At 45.5% G+C, this 17,428-nt stretch overlaps 1 protein-coding gene across 1 annotated transcript; it reads right to left on the reverse strand.

Annotated features, from left to right (window-relative positions):
- Positions 1 to 999: 999 nt before the first annotated feature.
- On the reverse strand, positions 1,000 to 16,977 carry LOC139049263 (cytochrome P450 3A29-like). The gene is made up of 5 exons (XM_070524634.1): positions 16,767 to 16,977; positions 16,006 to 16,195; positions 10,850 to 11,058; positions 3,627 to 3,730; positions 1,000 to 2,159 (listed from the first exon to the last, which is right to left on the reverse strand). Exons 1-5 carry the CDS (start codon positions 16,926 to 16,928, stop codon positions 1,151 to 1,153), a joined length of 1,674 nt encoding a protein of 557 aa, XP_070380735.1. The 5' UTR covers positions 16,929 to 16,977; the 3' UTR covers positions 1,000 to 1,150.
- Positions 16,978 to 17,428: the final 451 nt, after the last annotated feature.

The raw sequence follows: 17,428 nt of genomic DNA on the forward strand, positions 1-17,428 counted from the left end.
CTCTTGCCGGTGTACAATACGTGAGGCCTTTTGGAAAGGCTGAAGGCGGTGGCACTTTATATGCTATTGAGTCATGATTTAACTCAGGCCGGTTGAACATAGAGACCCATTAGGGTTGAAAGCGATGACTCTCTGTGGGCACGCATTGTGCAGAATCATGTAATGCAGAAAGAAACGCCCGCCAGCTTAGTTCGTGAAGCGATTAAGGGGCCGAGAATAGGGACGAACGATAACGGCGGACAAGTAGATAATTGGTAGAAGCGACATGGCAAGCCTCTATTTTACGTTGAAAGTGGTGCAGCGAGTAAACTATGCCTGTTTGCCTCAGTGTATGCGATGGTCAAGGAAATAGTTACTATGGTCAGATAGAGCCCAATTAAGCTTCTTACTGGTCACGCATGTTCAACGTTGCCGTACTTATTGCTGCAGTGCCAGCATGCGAAAGAATGAATTTGTTAAAAAACATTGATAATTCGAATTCCCTCTTAGCAGTTCAGTTACAGAGCGAGATTCCTAAACTTCTGCTCTTTGTGCCCGGAAATTGATCTTACATGACGTTACTTCAATGAATTATAGCAATGAATGGGCAGTTAACGCAAGTAATTTTTAGAAAACTTTTTTTTCGGAGTTACTTGTATAAACAAGGTATGGTAATTAAGCTAACATCGTAGTTTACCAACAAGTGGTTCCCATCTCCTCCAGTAATCCGTACACTTCACCAATTGGCGCTACGTGGCACTCGCGATATTGAGAAATTCTGTCCGTCAAAAAATTGGAAGGTATGTTCCATAATTGCGTTTTTACTCTTCCTACTGTGTCCTTCTTCTCTGTTTGACAAATATATATACGCTAGGCCCTTATAATGTGGAGGAGTAACAATTAGCAAGCAGATGTAAAATTAGAATGCATGAATGAATTAGAATCATAAATTATAATCTCACGCGTGAGTTATTAGTAAACAGGGAAAACTTTAGGAAACAGTCTGTTATGGAAGGTTTATTGAGGCATAAATACTGATTAAATGGTTAAATAATACATTGTGCTGCGGGAAGCAGAGAAATAAAGCTCATCTCTAAACACAAGGTGCGAATGCAAGCAATCACTGCATATAATGTTACAATATTCAAATACTATTTCAAGTGGCATTCATTCATTCCAACTTTATCCTCTTAACCCGTAGTTTTATAGCCACTGCTGGATTAAGAATCACATGATCCACAAATACCGGGAGCGGGTCCGGGATGTCTCCGGCGAGGGAAATCTCGAAATTCCTTATTATTCTATATAGTGCTGTCTTCAGCGTCACCATTGCTAGCCTGTGTGCTACACACATCCTGGGCCCAAGGCCGAAGGGGAAGTAGCAACAGGCCACACTGTCTCGCTGCGTTGGGGAGAAGTGGTCAGGTAAGAACCGGTTGGGTTCAGGCCAGATCTCTGGGTTCCTGTGGACGTGCCACGGTGGCGCGAAAACGCTCGTGCCCGCTGGAATGAATCGGCCCTTTATGGTGGTGTCCTCGACACACTCTCGCATTACGGTGATGGGAATTGCCGGGTACAAGCGCATCCCCTCTCGAACGACCATGTCGAGCCGCTCAAGCAGCATGATATCGTCTTCATCGAGCTCGCATTTTTCGTTTCGTTGATGTGACCAGGCCTTTGGTAGATCTGTTCGCTCGGCAAGTTTTGTTTTCAAAGACTCGTACTCGGAATTCTGACTCTCATTTTTCGGGTTATCCGAGATATGGGAGCGTGAAGAGCCGGGAACATTATCGCTTGGTTGACATCGCTTCTGTTCGAGTTCCCGCTTTTCTTCAATATTGCTTATGTCACATTCCACTTTAGAGTTAATGTGACCACGGAGCCGTCTCTCAATTTCAGCTCGTACTTTCTGCTGCTCTTCTGGGTGCTTGGCGAGGAGGTACAGCAGAAAACCCAGAGAGGCAGAAGTTGTGTCGAAGCCAGCTATAATATGCACTGCGATGTTACATAACAAAGTGTGGTCATCCATAAAACGGGCGTTAGTGCTTGCTGTGAGCGGAAAATTAGAAACGCCTTCTTGAGCATCGAGAATGTGCTGAAGCACATCAACTTTTCGCTCACTCTCTCCGTCCTTCGTTTGTTTATGGTAATCAGCGTATGCTCCATTACCTTCTGCACTGCTTTACAGAAAGATGTAAAGGGATAGAGGCACTGAAGAATGCTACGGAGGCCGGGATAGGCAAACGCGCTCTCAAACAACGCATTGTCCGCTTCTTGGAATATAACCTCGAATGATTTGTGTACTGGGTCATCACTCTTCGTTTGTCGGTCGGCCTGCAACACAAAAGAAGAAAATAGTACTATATGTACGATCTGCAATCAATGACACTACTTATAGGAGTGGTATGCAGTCCAGGCATTGCTGCGGAAATGCCTGCCAGCAACAGCTTCCATGCTGTGTTTATTGGTTTCGCGTTACGAAACGCTACGCCCTAATGTTGAATGCAAGGTGCCGCAATATATCGGCTCGTCTGAGCTGCGCTGCGTTAAAAATTTTGAAGAATATCATGCGCGGGAGGCTTCTTAACATTCGTTCCCTCGCAAAAGAAGGAACGTGCTCTGCCGAATGTGCACATTGCGCAAGAAGTCGTAGACGCAGTTCCGCTGCACTGCCGCTTTCGATTATGCACAGCGGTAGTGGCACGAAGTCAAGCTGCAACTGTGAACTGTTTGAATGTGTGCTTATTCGCCTAAGGAGCATCAACTCAGAAATGTGGCTCCCACAGAATGATGAAATCAACTAATCAAAGTAAAAATAAATGTGCTGGTAGTGTTCGCGCCCAGGTAGTTTCTCACCACCAATAGCGCTTGTTCACTCTACCTTAGCCTACCTGCTCCAAGCAGGCTCATGCGGCAAATGCAGATTTTCCGACAGGGATCATCGGTAAATCGTGCGATTGGGTGTTTTTCCCTTTTGGGGTGCGCCCTGGCATTTTGTTTACAAACAGCAAAGTGTTTAACAGCAGTTCTATCACTCTAGGCTGTAGCAGTACCCTGGAAAGCACTGAAATTTATGCTTGTTGATAAAAGAGCGGTTGCTACGAAACTCCTGACTGGAACAAGGGTTCGCAGAATGACTTCCAACGGAAGAAATCAACACCGACGCATGCAGGGTGTACTACTCTACATGTCTCATCATGCTGTCGTTAAGAGTGAAAGGCTTTCGGCCAGACTTCTCTGTGATTCAGGATGTACGTTTCTCAACGGAGCTCTGGAACCAAAACTAAACTTGAACCCAGACCTACTCCAGGCGTTTCTAAATTTTAAAAATGAACGATATTGAAATAAGTGCGGGCATTCAGACTGTTCTCTTGCGAATTTCGGTTGAACTGATAGACTGGGATGCCTTCCAAATATTATGATGCGAATTCGTCCCAGTGACTCAAAACCTTGACCTTCCTACAGAAATTTGTAAAATGGCATGGGCGTCTTTCGGTTCGACAAGGCGTCTCTTTCACCTCGCAGACACCGTGCGTCAACATTTCTCAACTACCGCACATTATACACAAGTATTAATTAGCACAAGCTACCATCATCTCCTGAATGCTGGCGCATATGATATTCTTATCGATCTAAAGAAGCAGTACTGCATTCTGTGAAGAATGCAACTGGTGAAAAAGGTGCTGAAAAAGATCTGCGACGCGCAGTAGCTTAAACAGCCCTGCGGCCACTGAGCCAAGAGGTCAGCTGCCTGGTGAGAAGGTAACACAGGCACCATGTTTTGATGTTGCAGGTGCAGGCTTGTCTGGACCACGGAAATCATATATCTTCCATTTCAAGTGTGCAGTTACGCACGCAATTCACATTGAACAGCTGACCAACAAGTTGACCACAAGCTTCCTGTTGAGGTACAGTCCATTGTGGAACAGCAGTCCATCAAGCCATCTTTTCTAACAACGTCATGGCACCTCAGCACCCTTATGTGTACCTAAGGAGACTGTGGCCAATACTAAAACAAGACATCTTGAGCTTCTTTGCAAGCGACCTGATTCGCTTGAAGTATAAAACTGAGGAGACCGCTCGCTTGGACGGATTGTGGGAAAGAAAGGCTACGGCGGCCGTACTTCGATGGAGGCGAAATACGAAAACACGCGTGTACTTAGACTCAGTTGCGCGTTAAAAGTTCCCTAGTGGTCCAAATTATTCCGCAGTCTCCCACTACGGCCTGCCTCAAGTAAAGTCGTAGTTTTGTTCAGGGAAACCACATAATTTATTTTTTGTACGTATGGTTGATCCTGTCAAATCATTAAAGTAGGTCTTGGGACACCGTTACGGGAACTTCTAAAAGCACACAATAATACTAACAAAATTTCGGCCTGTCACCAACTGTCCACCCCTGACCTACGTCTACGCGGATGTGAACGAATTCGAAGCTGTAATGCCATCTCACTTTCTTGTAGGAAAGCGATTAACCACTTTTTCTAGCAGCAGTTCCACTAGAGGCCCGGCTCAGCCACCTTGTCAACTCACTCGTCACTGGCACTACGGTCGAAGGATGACCGACCAGTTTTGGCATTGGTGTCAAAACGAATATGTCACGAGTCTCCCATGAGTACATTTAATTATGCCGTGTCCGTCAGTCGCACGGAAGACAGGCACTGTCTTTGTTCATTTTCTGACAAGATGAAGGGATGACCCTGAGAAGTGTGAATTCCGAATAGAACGACCTTCGAACGATCAATTCAATTGTTGTAGCCAGTGGTATACACAGGCAAATAACCTGAAGCTCATTCTGCCGGTAGTATGAAGAAACTACAAATTTAATGCTTATTTCTTTCGGCAACTGGCTACCCGGTATTCTCTAGAACACACTCGATAACGGCTATATCCATCAAAAAGTTATGCACAAACTTTACTGAATTTTTTTAAAAATATGCATAAGCATACGAACACAATTTCGCTAGCCCACCGTCAAGGTTCAAGTTTGCCCGCCCCCAAATTTAAGTTGCCCAACTCGCAAACTTCGAGTTAGTCTAACCCCAAGTTTCAAGTTGGCCAACCTCAATTTTTTTTTTTTTTTTACCCGCCGTGGTTGCTCAGTGGCTATGGTGTTAGGCTGCTGAGCACGAGGTCGCGGGATCGAATCCCGGCCACGGCGGCCGCATTTCGGTGGGGGCGAAATGCGAAAACACCCGTGTACTTAGATTTAGGTGCACGTTAAAGAACCCCAGGTGGTCAAAATTTCCGGAGTCCCCCACTACGGCGTGCCTCATAATCAGAAAGTGGTTTTGGCACGTAAAACCCCATATATTATTATTATTAACCTCAAATTTTCAGTTGGGCCACACCTAACTTTCAAGTTGTCGCACTCCCAAATTTCAAATCGGCCCACCCCAAATTTTAAGCTGACCATAAAGGGTTAACAGCGCCCGCGGATGGCGACATCGAGAACAGGACACAGTGCTAAACACATTAAGATGCTTTACCAACTAGCCCACCAAGCCATTCTTGTAACTTGACCCACCCCCAAATTTCATGTTGGTCCGATCCCAAATTCAAAGTTGGCCCGCCCCCAATTTTAAGTTGGGCCACCCCTAAACTGCAAGTTTAAGAACCCCTAAATTTCAACTTGGTCGACCTCCAAGTTTCAAGGTGGCTCATCCATACTATAAAGTTCCCTACGCATTTTCCATGAAGTCCTGTGTATCCCTGTGGTTATGAATAAATCAGATCACATGGCAATTCCCTCTGATCATTGTTTTTTTGTTTCAATTGCTCCTTACCGCTTATAAAGCTAACAATCATCTACATTTCACCATCATCATCACCAGCAGCCAGCCTATTTTATGTGCACTGCAGGATGAAGGTCTCTCCCTGCGATGTCCAGTTAACCCTTTAAGGCGCCTTGTACACAATTGTGTACATTGTACTTCTGGTCTTTTTTTCGCGTTTAGGGCGCGCCATTTTCTATTAGGTTGGTTTTAGCACATTCCCAAACTTTAAACTGACAACCATGTGCATTTTGGGCACGATCTGTCGCATTTCGGTGAAGATGTTCATATCAAAACAAGAAATGGTGGACGCCGGAGCAGCAAAGAGCGGTGAGTCAAGTTCTTATTTTTTTTAGAGCCACTTCTTTTTATTGTGGCAAGCGAAAAAAATCAGACGCACTTGTGCATCATATGAAGTACCGAGGAGTGATAATTTTATCCTTTCTGAGGAGATGACCGAACGCTAACGCTCGCACGCGCATGTGTACACGATTGTGTACAAAGCGCCGTGGTCGCTGCAGAAATGAAGAACGCTGAGAGTTGCTTTGATTTTCTTTCCAGGTTTTTTGGCCATTCGTCGTTCTTTCTACACTGCAAACAAGTATAAGAAAACCCAAAAGACAGCTGAAAGGCTTTTGGAGCTCATTGCTGATAAATGTTTCAGACGTTGGGGAAAGTGACGAAGAAGAAGCCACGTGCGAAGCGACCGACGCCTGCGTTGCAGCTGCGTTCACCAACCTCACAAAAGAGGAAGACGCTGCTGCAGGGGAAACGCAAGCTGAAGAAGTGGACACAGAGTGTTTTTTCCTTTTGTGAACCTGGGTATCTGCAATTCTTGGCTGGACTACCACCGTGACAATCAAACGCTGCCTGGAGCTAAACTCCTATATTTGATGAATTTTCGCTTTCTTGCACGCTGCCGAAGCATTAATTAAATCGGTACTACCCGAGAAAAAGCGTGGAAGGCCTTCTCTTGCAGAGATCCAAGCACCACAACCAAAGATATGGCAAAAAAGCAAGAATATCGCGTCCTTGCACCGACGCGCACTACGACTCCTTTGACCATTGGTCCGAATCCCGCGACCAGAACGTGCGAATTAGGTGCAAGCTCGAGAAGTGCACATGAGGCACCCGGATATTCTGCATGAAATGCGCCGTGCAACTGTGCCTGACGAAAGAGAGCAATTGCTTCCTCGCCTTCCACAAGTGAATATTGTGACCACCGAGGCGCTGTGTACACAATTGTGTACGATGTTGCAAATAATAAAGTTTCATACTAACTTTCAAGAATTCAATGGTTTTGTGTTTCTTAGGTCCCAAAAAGAATGTTTATATATAAAAAGATTTTTTTCTATGCATAATTGCAAGTGGCGCCTGAAAGGGTTAACCCTGTCCTGCGCCAAGTGATTCCGAGTAGCGCCTGCGAATTTCTTAATTGCATCGCGCGCCAAGATATCTGCCGTCCTCCACTGCGCTGCTCTTCTCTTGGCACCGATTCCGTAACCCTGATGGTCCATCGGTTATCTAACCTACGCATTACATGACCTGATCAGCTCCATTTTTTTGTCTTCATGTTAATTCGAATATCCGCTTTCCCCCTTTGCTCTCTGATCCACACCGCTCTCTTCCTGTCTTTTAACGTTACGCCTAACACTCTTTGTTCCATCGCTCTTTGCGTCGTGCTTAACTTGTTTTCGAGTTTCTTTGTCAGTCTCAAAGTTTCTGCCACACATGTGAGCGCCGTTAGAATGCACTTATTGTACACTATTCTTTTTAATGATAAAGGTAAGCTTCCCGTCAGGATCTGACAATGTATGCCTTATGTGGTCCAATTAATTCTTATTTTACTGTAAATTTTCTTTTCATTATCAGGGTCCCCTGTGAGTAATTGAACTAGCTAAACGCACTCCTTCACAGACTCTATAGGCTGACTGGCCATCCTGAACTCTCTTTCCCTTGCCCGGTTATAGATCGTTATCTTTGTCTTCTGCATATTAATCTTCAACCCCACTCCTTGCACTCTCTCGGTTAAGGTCGTCAATAATTTGTTGGAACTTTTTCGCATTGTTGCTGAACAATACAGTGTCATCTGCGAATCGAAGGTTGCTGAGATATTCGCCGTTTATCATCACTCCTAAGCCTTCCCATTTTAATAGCTTGAACCTTTCTTCCAAGCACGCAATGAATAGCATGGAGAGATTGTGCCTCCTTGTCTGACCCCTTGCATTATGGGTATCTTCCTACTTTTCTAGTGAATTATGGTAGCTGTGGAATCTCTGTAAATATTTTCCAAGATATTTACGTAAGCGTCCTGTACTCCTTCATTACGTAAGGCCTCTACGACTGCTCGTATCTCTACTAGAGTCAAATGCATTTCGTAATCTATGAAAGCCATATAGAGAGGCTGATTGTACTCTGCGGATTTCTAGGTTACCCGATTGATGACATGGATGTGATCCATAGTAGAGTATTCGCTCTTGAAACCAGCCTGCTCCCTTGATTGACTTTAAGTCCGGTGTTGCCTTTATTATATCGAAGATTATCTTGGTGAATGTTTTATATTATACTGGAAGTAAGCTAATGAGCCTACATCTTTCCGATTTCTTTAACGTCTCCCTTTTTGCTGATTAGTATTATGTTCACATTTTTCCAGTTCTCTGGGGCCTTTGATGTCGATAGATAGTTCGTATAAAGGGCCGCCAGTTTTCCAAGCATCTGGTTTCCTACATGTTGATTAACTCGACTGTTATGCTATTTTGTCCTGTCTATTTTTGCACGTTTTATGTCTTGCAAGGTCCTTCCAACTTCATCGCTGGTTATAGAAGGTGCGCCTGTAACCTTTTCATTACCACTTCGAGTGGAGGTAGCGTGGCCGCTCTCGGTACTGTACAGGCCAGTATAAAATTCTTCCGCTGCTTTTACTATATGTTCGAGATTGCTGGTATTGCCTTGCTTATTTTTCAGTGCATACATCTTGCTTTGTTCTATGCCAAGCTTCCTTCGCAGTGATTTCTTGCTGCGATCATTTTTACTGCTTTCTCAGTATTTGTCTCACGCTGTAATTTCTAATAACCTTTATTTTCTCTTTGTTGATCAGTTTGCCAGTTCCGCGAATTCTATCTGATCTTTTGAGTAGGACAATTTCATCCTTTGTCGTTTCTTTATTGGGTCTTTTTTACTTGGGAGAGCTTACATACTGGTTGGCTTGGTGCTATACCTCCCACTTCAATTGCTGCTTCTGAAGCCAGCCTAGTGACGGTTTCATTCATTACCCATATGTCATCTTCATCTCTCTGTTCTAAGCCTGATATATGTTTGTACCATCCTGAATTGGTCTGCTTTTACCTTTACTACGTCTAGGTTGGCCTGTTTCTTCTTGACCACTTTTACTCTTTCTCTCTTCAAATTGAGGTCAATCCTAGACCTTACTACCTCATGATCACTGCACTTTAGACTACGTAACACTTCTACATCCTGCAATATGCTGGGATCAGCAGAAAGTAGTAAATCAATTTCGTTTCTTGTTTCAACATTAGGGGTTTTTGATGTTCATTTTTTGTTCCTACGCTTCCCGAAGATCTTCATTATTCGCAGCTTATTCCTTTCCGGGAGTTCTACCAACACCTCCTCTCGAGTGTTCCTAGAGTGCAAGCCGTAGTTGCCAATTACTTGTTCACCGGCCTGAGTTTCCTCAATTTTGCATTGAGGTCGCCCATTACTACAGTATACAGAGTCTCTACTTTTCTCATCGCTAATTCAACATCTTCCATAAAACTCATCTAATTGATCATCACCATCACTGGAGGTAGGAGTGTAGGCTTGTAGTACTTTTAATCTATTGCTCTTATTAAGTTTTTTCATGACTACTGCTACCCTGTCAAAAATTATGTAGAATTCGTCAATGTTGCCCGCTATCTCGTTATGAATAGGAATCCCACTCCGTACGGCTTCTTATCTAGAAGGCCTCTATAGCAGAGGACATGACCATTTGTCAGCACTGTATAAGCCTCAGTAATTCTTCTCACCCCTCTGACCAATGATATCGCAAATAATGCCTCAAATAGTCCTGCTAGGCTAGCTTCACTCAAGAGAGTTTGGGTGTTAAATGTTGCCAATGTCAGTTTAAAGTGGCGGCCTGTCCGGGTTCAGATATTCTTAGCACCCTCTGCTGCGTTGTAGGCCTGACCATCACCTTGGTCAGGTGATCTGCAGCTGCTGGAGAATGACGGCCGTTGGTTAATCTAATGAGTCATTTGGGAGGGAGTGACCGATTGCTGTACTAGGGAGGCCAATTCCTGTTCTGGTGAGACAGTCTTTTGTTGAAGCTTAGTGGGTATTCCTAATTTGGATATATCTGGGTTAGTGTAGCGCCACTGTCTCTTGACATTATTACCGGTGTCAGGCCCCTCTCCTAGCCTGGAGGTGTAGTGCCCTGGAGGAGGCGAATTCGACATTCCCACCTTCAAATTTAAAGCAAAAAAGGAAATTCAAACTTATGGCTATGACAACCGAGCTTCCAAGCTACCTCACTGAGATAACCCTGCACGCTGTGAGGCCACTTTAAGTTGGAGAATTCCAGACCAGAGGATCCTACATCCCTGAAAACAAGCTTCAATTATTCGCGATGGGCCGCCAGAACAGTCTGGTTCTGAGCCGCGCGTAAACGAGGCAACCTTGAAAGAGGCCTTTCTATATGCTTCGACAGCGCTTGTACGATGACTCCTTTAACCTACAGCAAACACGTCTACGATCAGTTAGACGTGGTTTGTACTTGTCGCGCGGGACATTTACGCTGTTACACCAAATAAATATCTTAATTTCGCAAATTACGCGCTATTGTGCTGATAAAAGGCGTTACATTTTTCACGTGACAGTTTTTGCTGGGATACTCGCCAAAGAATGCCTACGCATTAGCAGCGTTGGTTGGTTTGTTGAACTTAAACGGAACAGGCCGTCTTGGCCTGCCACTGTTTCCTCAATCTACGAGATTTAATGCCAGAGAATGTCCCAGCAGTTGTATCCCTGTTGTTATTTGCGAACATGTTTTGTCAGCTTTCATGTGGCGATATTATATATATACAACGCCATTCGTGACCAACCTCCCGTCCAAGCACAGTCTTTGTGATCATCTCCAATACCATGCCACGACTTGCTTCATGGGCGTCGACAATGTCGCCATAAAGGGCAGCTTCGTCGAATTTCTGGACAAGGCCCGTTATGCTGCCGTCGATAATACCAAATATTTCCTTAACTTTTCCAGCGGAGAAACAGGCGTTGAACACTGAGCGTACTTTCCGCCACTTGTCTCCTGCAAGAAGCAGATTGACATTCATTCAGGACACATCACGACTGCAGTCATTGCTTAGCGCTGCATTTCTAATTTATGCCTGATATGCGTGCTACCGAGATAACTTGATGTGCCCAAGGATAACAGCATCGATACTTCTTGCCCCAGTAAACCAGTGAATACCATGGTAATCTGCACAACTCCAGGTCACGGGTTCAAACTCGGGGGTGGCAGTCGCATTTATGAAGACGAAATGCGAAAACGCTGCTGCACTTAGATTTATAGGCACGTGAACAAACTGCAGCGTGGTCAAAATTAATCCGACGATGCCCGCTACGTAATCCCTCATGAACAGGCTGTGGCTTTGGCACAAAAGCCTGGAATTAATCTTTTGCGTTGTCACCTCTCTATGGTAGATCGAAGTAATGGAATGTGGTAGCTATGGTAGTGAGAATGATGGAATATCAGACAGAAGCATCGACAGACAAGAACACTTTCTCGTTGTTCGGTCTCCCGTTACATCGCGCTTCCATTCCACACAGTAAACACGACGTACGAACTAGTGCAGTTCACTATTCTTTTAGGTTATCCTATGAATTTTCAGCGTTGATCTTACACTCCAACCTAAAAGAGACTAACGGGGTTACAGTGGTTAGTCCTTTGAGGGAATAATTGCATTTCCACAACCATTACACCTTTAGGGTGCGACGGCAAGACGACGAACTGTTAGCGTTCTAGCAGTTTCTCTCCTGGAGATGAACCGCTAGTCCCTCCAGTTACTCCGTGGAGTAAGAAATGTTAGCCTCCCCAGTTTTTCACTGAGGATTAACTGCTGGTCTTTGCAGTTATTCTCCGAGGACCAACTGTTCATCCTTTCCGTTACTCCGCAGGGGATGAACTGTTCAGCGCCCCATATCTGGAGTTACTGATTATAGGTTTAAATGTTTTATGTCAAACATACTTTTCAGACGCTCGACACCCGACCAGAGCTGCTTGGGTGCTTGCGACGCAAGATATCGACAAAATTGAAACAAAGCGACACTTTTCTTTTTCACGGCAGCAACATGTGCGCCACAAGCACAAGTGAATTTGACCGTTCAAAGCTGTGAACACTAACCATGCCGCCTGTTAAATCAAATATTCTCTGTTCCTTTGCCAGAACAACAACGTGAAATGCCCAGCACAAGGAAATCTGCATTGGCAGGGCAGAAAAAAAAGCTATCTTCGTCAATTGTAATCGACTCAAGCGGCACATGCAGGGCTTTTGTTTCCAGCAGGGTAGTACCCTTGAATATCACAGTAAACTCCAGGTGAGGCATCCGGGTGCTGCGAAAAAGAAAATAAATTAAGGGGTTTTACATGTCAAAGCCAAGGTGTGATTATGAGGCACGCCGCAGGGGCGGACTTTGTATTAACAGACGATCTGGGGTTCTTTATCGTGTTGATGGAAGAAGCGTTGAGTCAAACGTTTGGATTCGGTGTGGGCTCTGCCATGCAACCCACAGACAAGTTTTACGAATCAATCTGATTTATACGCTGCGATACAGCTAAAAAGGTAAACAGGAGTTGAACAGACAGCCACTCTGTACAAGTCAGCAGCACAACAATGAGCAGTTCAACTGGCTTGTAAAAATGTTACCACTCCATACTTTGTTTCTCGAACACATTATGAAAGCAACAGCCTTAAGAAAGAAATAAGAGAACGTATGCAAGCTTGAAAACTCAATGGAAGACACAATCTCAGCAGTATCCTCTGAGTGACTGGTTTCTAAGGAGATGCCTATTCAGCATTTTGAATGCCAAAGGGTGCACCTTTTTTGATACTGAAAACAGTAGGTGAAACAGATTGGGCATTAGCCGACAGAAGCAAAAATTAAAGAAATTGATTTACACACCAACCATCATGTAACTAAGCTAAGGTGGAACTGTATGAGCACACTGCAAAAGCCAAAACTGAAAATTTTGCTTTAAACCGTGCTACAACATAACATGTTTAGGCACTGCAGGAAAATTATTTGTAGCCTGCTGCATAAGAAATGTAAGCATAACTGAGCAGCGTAAGCTTGGAACATGCTGCCAATGTGCACATATTCAATATCTTCTTGTACAGCAAGTCTGCGCACACATAGGGGCACAGCCTTTTCCTGGAATTGTGAGCTTCAGGACAGCTGCGCGTGCATTTGATAGCCACAAAACATGCGCAGGGACCTTAATTATCCACTGCACACAAATACTATCGATAACATTAAGCAACATTACTATACAAGCAGTAAGCGTTATCAAAGGAACGAGTGTGAAAAGTAATAAACAAGCTAATGTCATGCGTAGGAGGCTGACAGGGTGTATGGGCAGAGGTCATGGAAGAGCCATTGCACAACTTCGTTCGGGTTCTAAAAATGCTTCGCAAGCTCATGATTTTGCATGCTTGTCTTCAGGGTTAGAGACGGATTCGGCAGTGTCTACCACATGGACATCAAGGACGTTAACAATCCTAAAACATAGGAAAACTAAACGAGAGTTAGAAATTTGCACATTTCCAACAATGCCCTGCAATTCCGATGCTTTTAGGAGAAGCAGGAAAGTATTCACTTCGGTCCTTGAATCAGTGCTCATGTCGTGGAATCAGCATTTAGTTTGCTTTTTCACCCCATTGGACATTCTCCTCTGCTGGTTTCTGCGTAAATTCTTCCCCTACCTTTGTGTTCCACAGTGCAGTTATAAACATTATGTCACGGTGCCCATCATAACAGTATATTATTACTACTGTAATAGTGCTTCGCCAGTTCGGTATTCGGGTAAACGCAAGCGCAAGGGGACAGGGCCTGGCCGTTTGACCGCGCCGTTTAACGGGATGAGCAGAAGCGCAAATGTGAATGGTCTGCACGGTACAGCCACCTGGTGGCACAGAGCCCAATCGCACACAATAGCAGTAACGAAATGTATTCTTTGCTCCTGTGCAAATTTTTCGCAGGAATGTAATCATGCACACGGTGTTTTTGTAAATGCTTAAAATCTTATACATTTAATTACAGCAATATTAGCGCTTTCTTTGGCTCTTAAGCTCTACGGCAAGTGGATGGACCGTACAAACCAATTGGGCCGTACGTCTACACTAAAGTTCCTTCATCAGCTTGAGTTTATGCCTCCAGCGCCTTTGTGGCTGCTCATCGACCGTTCAACCGCGCCATCACCAGACCATTCTGTTCACCTGTTTAGGTTAGATGACAGTGCTCTGGGTCATCTTAATCTCAGCTCAGATGGCTGAGAGGTTCTGCTTGTCCTACCTCGCCATCTACGCTCCGGCGCTCTTCAACAGCTTCACGACGTACCAACTGCCGGTTACCTAGGTGTCTCGCCCGCATCTGGCATCGGTTTTTCTGGCCTGGCATATACCGTTCTGCGTGCCGTTACGTCGCTGCTTGAGAACGCTGCCAACGGCGCAAGCGCCCTTCAGCGCTGCCTGCAGGCCAGCTACGACCGATTTATAGCCCTGCTCAGCCATTCTTCCGCGTCGGCCTTGAGCTTCTAGGCCATTTCCCTAAGTCATTTTCCTGAAATAAATGAGTTGTGGTCGGGACAGATTACATCACGCGCTTCGCAATCACCCGGGCATTTCCCCTATAAGCTGTTCCAGAGACGTTGACCTCCTCCGCCACGAAATTCTACATCATAGCACCCCTCAGCAGCTCCTCACCGATCGCGGGACGTACTTCCTGTCATAAGTGGTAGATGTCCTCCATCGTGCTTGCTCCACAGAACATAAGCTCGTCACCACTCATCATCCACAGACGAATGGACGCTCCGAGCACCTGAACCGAATGCTAACTGAGATGCTGGCCTTGTATGTTTCACCGGATCACTGTGACTGGGCCAGCACGTTACTGTTTGTTACCTTCGAGTACAATTCGTCACGGCATGACACCGATTCATATTCCCTGTTTTATTTACTGCTTAGCCTACATCCTGCATCACGATTCGAGACTCTTCTTCTCTCGGCGCTTCAATCGCCTACTGAATATGCCAGTGATGTCCTTGGCCGAACCCTTGTAGATCGTCAACTTGCCATGACCGACTTTGTACTTTGCAGGATTCCCAAAAGTCCCGCTGCGACAAACGACACAGAAGTGAGCAATTCGTGCCTGGCTCTCTGCTCTTTCCTATGGTCGCCATGCCGCCACGTTGGCCTATCAGGAAAGCGCCTCCCACGTTACACCGAGCCCTACAAGGTTGCGCAACAACTCGGTGACGTCAATTACGAGAATATACCCATGAGCCCTGCTTCTTCTACCTCCTCGCTGCCAAATGATGTTGCTCACGTTTCCCGGTGGAAGCCCTATTGCCCTTCTAGCTCCTCACCTTCGCAGCAAGCGCCAGGACGGCGCTTTCGCCACGAGAGGGCGATGTTAACGGAGCGATTGGTACACGGATTAACGCGAGGTTTGGCAGAGGGGTGCAGAAGTCGATGAGGTTGCGTGCACGTGGGCCGCATCAGACAAATACTCTATATATATATATATACATATATATATATATATATATATATATATATATATATATATATATATATATATATATATATATATATATATATATATATATATATACACTGTGATTTCTGGAATGACACCCACAATATTGCGGCATGGGTGGTTGCGTAGAAACGGACATTTATTGTATTTTATGAACACCTTGGGGCATCTGCACGAAAGAACACTATTCTGGCAGCAATAATACTAGGGAGATGAGACGCCCCCTGAACCTCATGGTACATTGTAATACCTTCAGTGATGCATACAATGAAAAAAAACTACAAGTGGCCAAATACAGCACCCCGTTAGAACAAATGTTTCGTGTCTCGTCGCCAGCATAAGAGCTATCAATCTGAAGGCAAAACATTGTCTGGGAAAGGACGAAAAAGGAACAACAACGGGCTACTGTAAGACGAGGGTGTTTGGTGACAGTACTAACCTCGTAATAAAAGCAATCCAGTTTTAAGTGGTTCCACTTCGACAGCGTACATTGGCCGGTCCTGGAATACCTTGGTAGCCTTGATGAAGCATTCTTTGATGAGCTCCACATCAGTGACAACCATGAAGGGCTTGTCGCCTAAATATATACCAAACACCTTGCCATAGTGTTGGATCCATTGATCCATTACCTGCAGTTAGAAATATCAAGGGTTTTGATTCACGTCATAAGAAGAATGCATCTTTTATGTAAGCACAAGAGAGAGAGAGAGAGTATAAAGCTAAGTAAAGACAGGGAAGTTAGCCAGTGTAAGTACCGGCTGGCTACCCGGTGCTAGGGGAAAGGGTTAGAGGGAATGAAAGGTGATAGAAGAAACAGAAAAATGAAGTGAGAAATTCAGACAATACCACCATGCTACGCGCTACAACTTTCAAAGTCCGTCGCACAATTCAAAACTCCTTAAGAATTTGTGCAGAGATCTGAAGGCGTCGAGTACCGAAACCCGTCTGGACCAGTGTCCCAGTGTTGACAGCCCTGCTTACGACAACTCTGGCTGCGAGCATCAAGCACCTCCTCTATGAGTCTTCCTATAACCGGTATTGGTGCATATATATGACCCGCAAATGGTCATGGTGATGGCGCCCTCCCTCTATCTTGCGATTTTCACGCGCAGAGGTGCCTGAGTTATTAGACATTGGCTACGCACAGTGACAAAGAAGTCTAGACACTTTCCAGCCCATTCAAGACATAAAGGAGCTCACCCGAATACGATCTTTCTTGAGTTGTTTCCAGTTGCCCCATAGGAGATCCGGTTTCGGCCCCGGTACACCATGCCTTTCAAATAGACCGTGCCGGTGACGTCGCCGTATCACCCAAACGAAAGCGCCGCACACAGCTAGAATAAGCGCTGCTTGCAGTAGCATCACGCGCGTGGAAACCCTTTGAACGTCTTTACCGGGAAATGTCGGCAACTTGAGCCTGGAATATATACGGATAAATTCGGACAACAATTTTAGAACCACACGAACCATGCGCGACTGAGAATTGTGGTGTTCACAGTACGTCTCCGCGCACGGCGTCGCCAAGTGGCCCCCGAGAAGTGAAGCCTCACGACGCGGCACGAAGGCGCACGGCGATAGACCCACCGCAGGTTCGAGCACCGAGCCGAAAGACCTGGACGGCTCTGGCCGTACGCATGGGCGCTCTCCCAGGAACACACGGCGTCCAGGACAGTTAAGGCGTTTATTGATCCCCAATGGCCAACATGTGCCAGACTGCACCCAAACACACGGAGTACACTCGGCGCCCGCGGTTCCCGATGGCGAGGAAGGCGGGGTACACGCCGCGTCGAACAATGGTTTACGCGCGCGGGCCGAAATGCGTTCGCAAACGCTACCTAGCGCTTCCCGTCACCGACAATGGT

Source organism: Dermacentor albipictus, chromosome 8 (assembly GCF_038994185.2).
Source record: "Dermacentor albipictus isolate Rhodes 1998 colony chromosome 8, USDA_Dalb.pri_finalv2, whole genome shotgun sequence".
Lineage (NCBI taxonomy): Eukaryota > Metazoa > Arthropoda > Arachnida > Ixodida > Ixodidae > Dermacentor > Dermacentor albipictus.

Bases quoted from the DNA above. Each gene is read 5' to 3' on its own strand.
- LOC139049263 (XM_070524634.1), bottom strand. From the start codon at position 16,928: ATGCTACTGCAAGCAGCGCTTATTCTAGCTGTGTGCGGCGCTTTCGTT. The intron at 11,059-16,005 runs GTTAGTACTGTC...TGCTTCTTGCAG, and splicing joins TGGATTGCTTTTATTACGAG to GAGACAAGTGGCGGAAAGTA. The intron at 2,160-3,626 runs GTACTGCTTCTT...CTTTCTGTAAAG, and splicing joins TGCATTCTTCACAGAATGCA to CAGTGCAGAAGGTAATGGAG.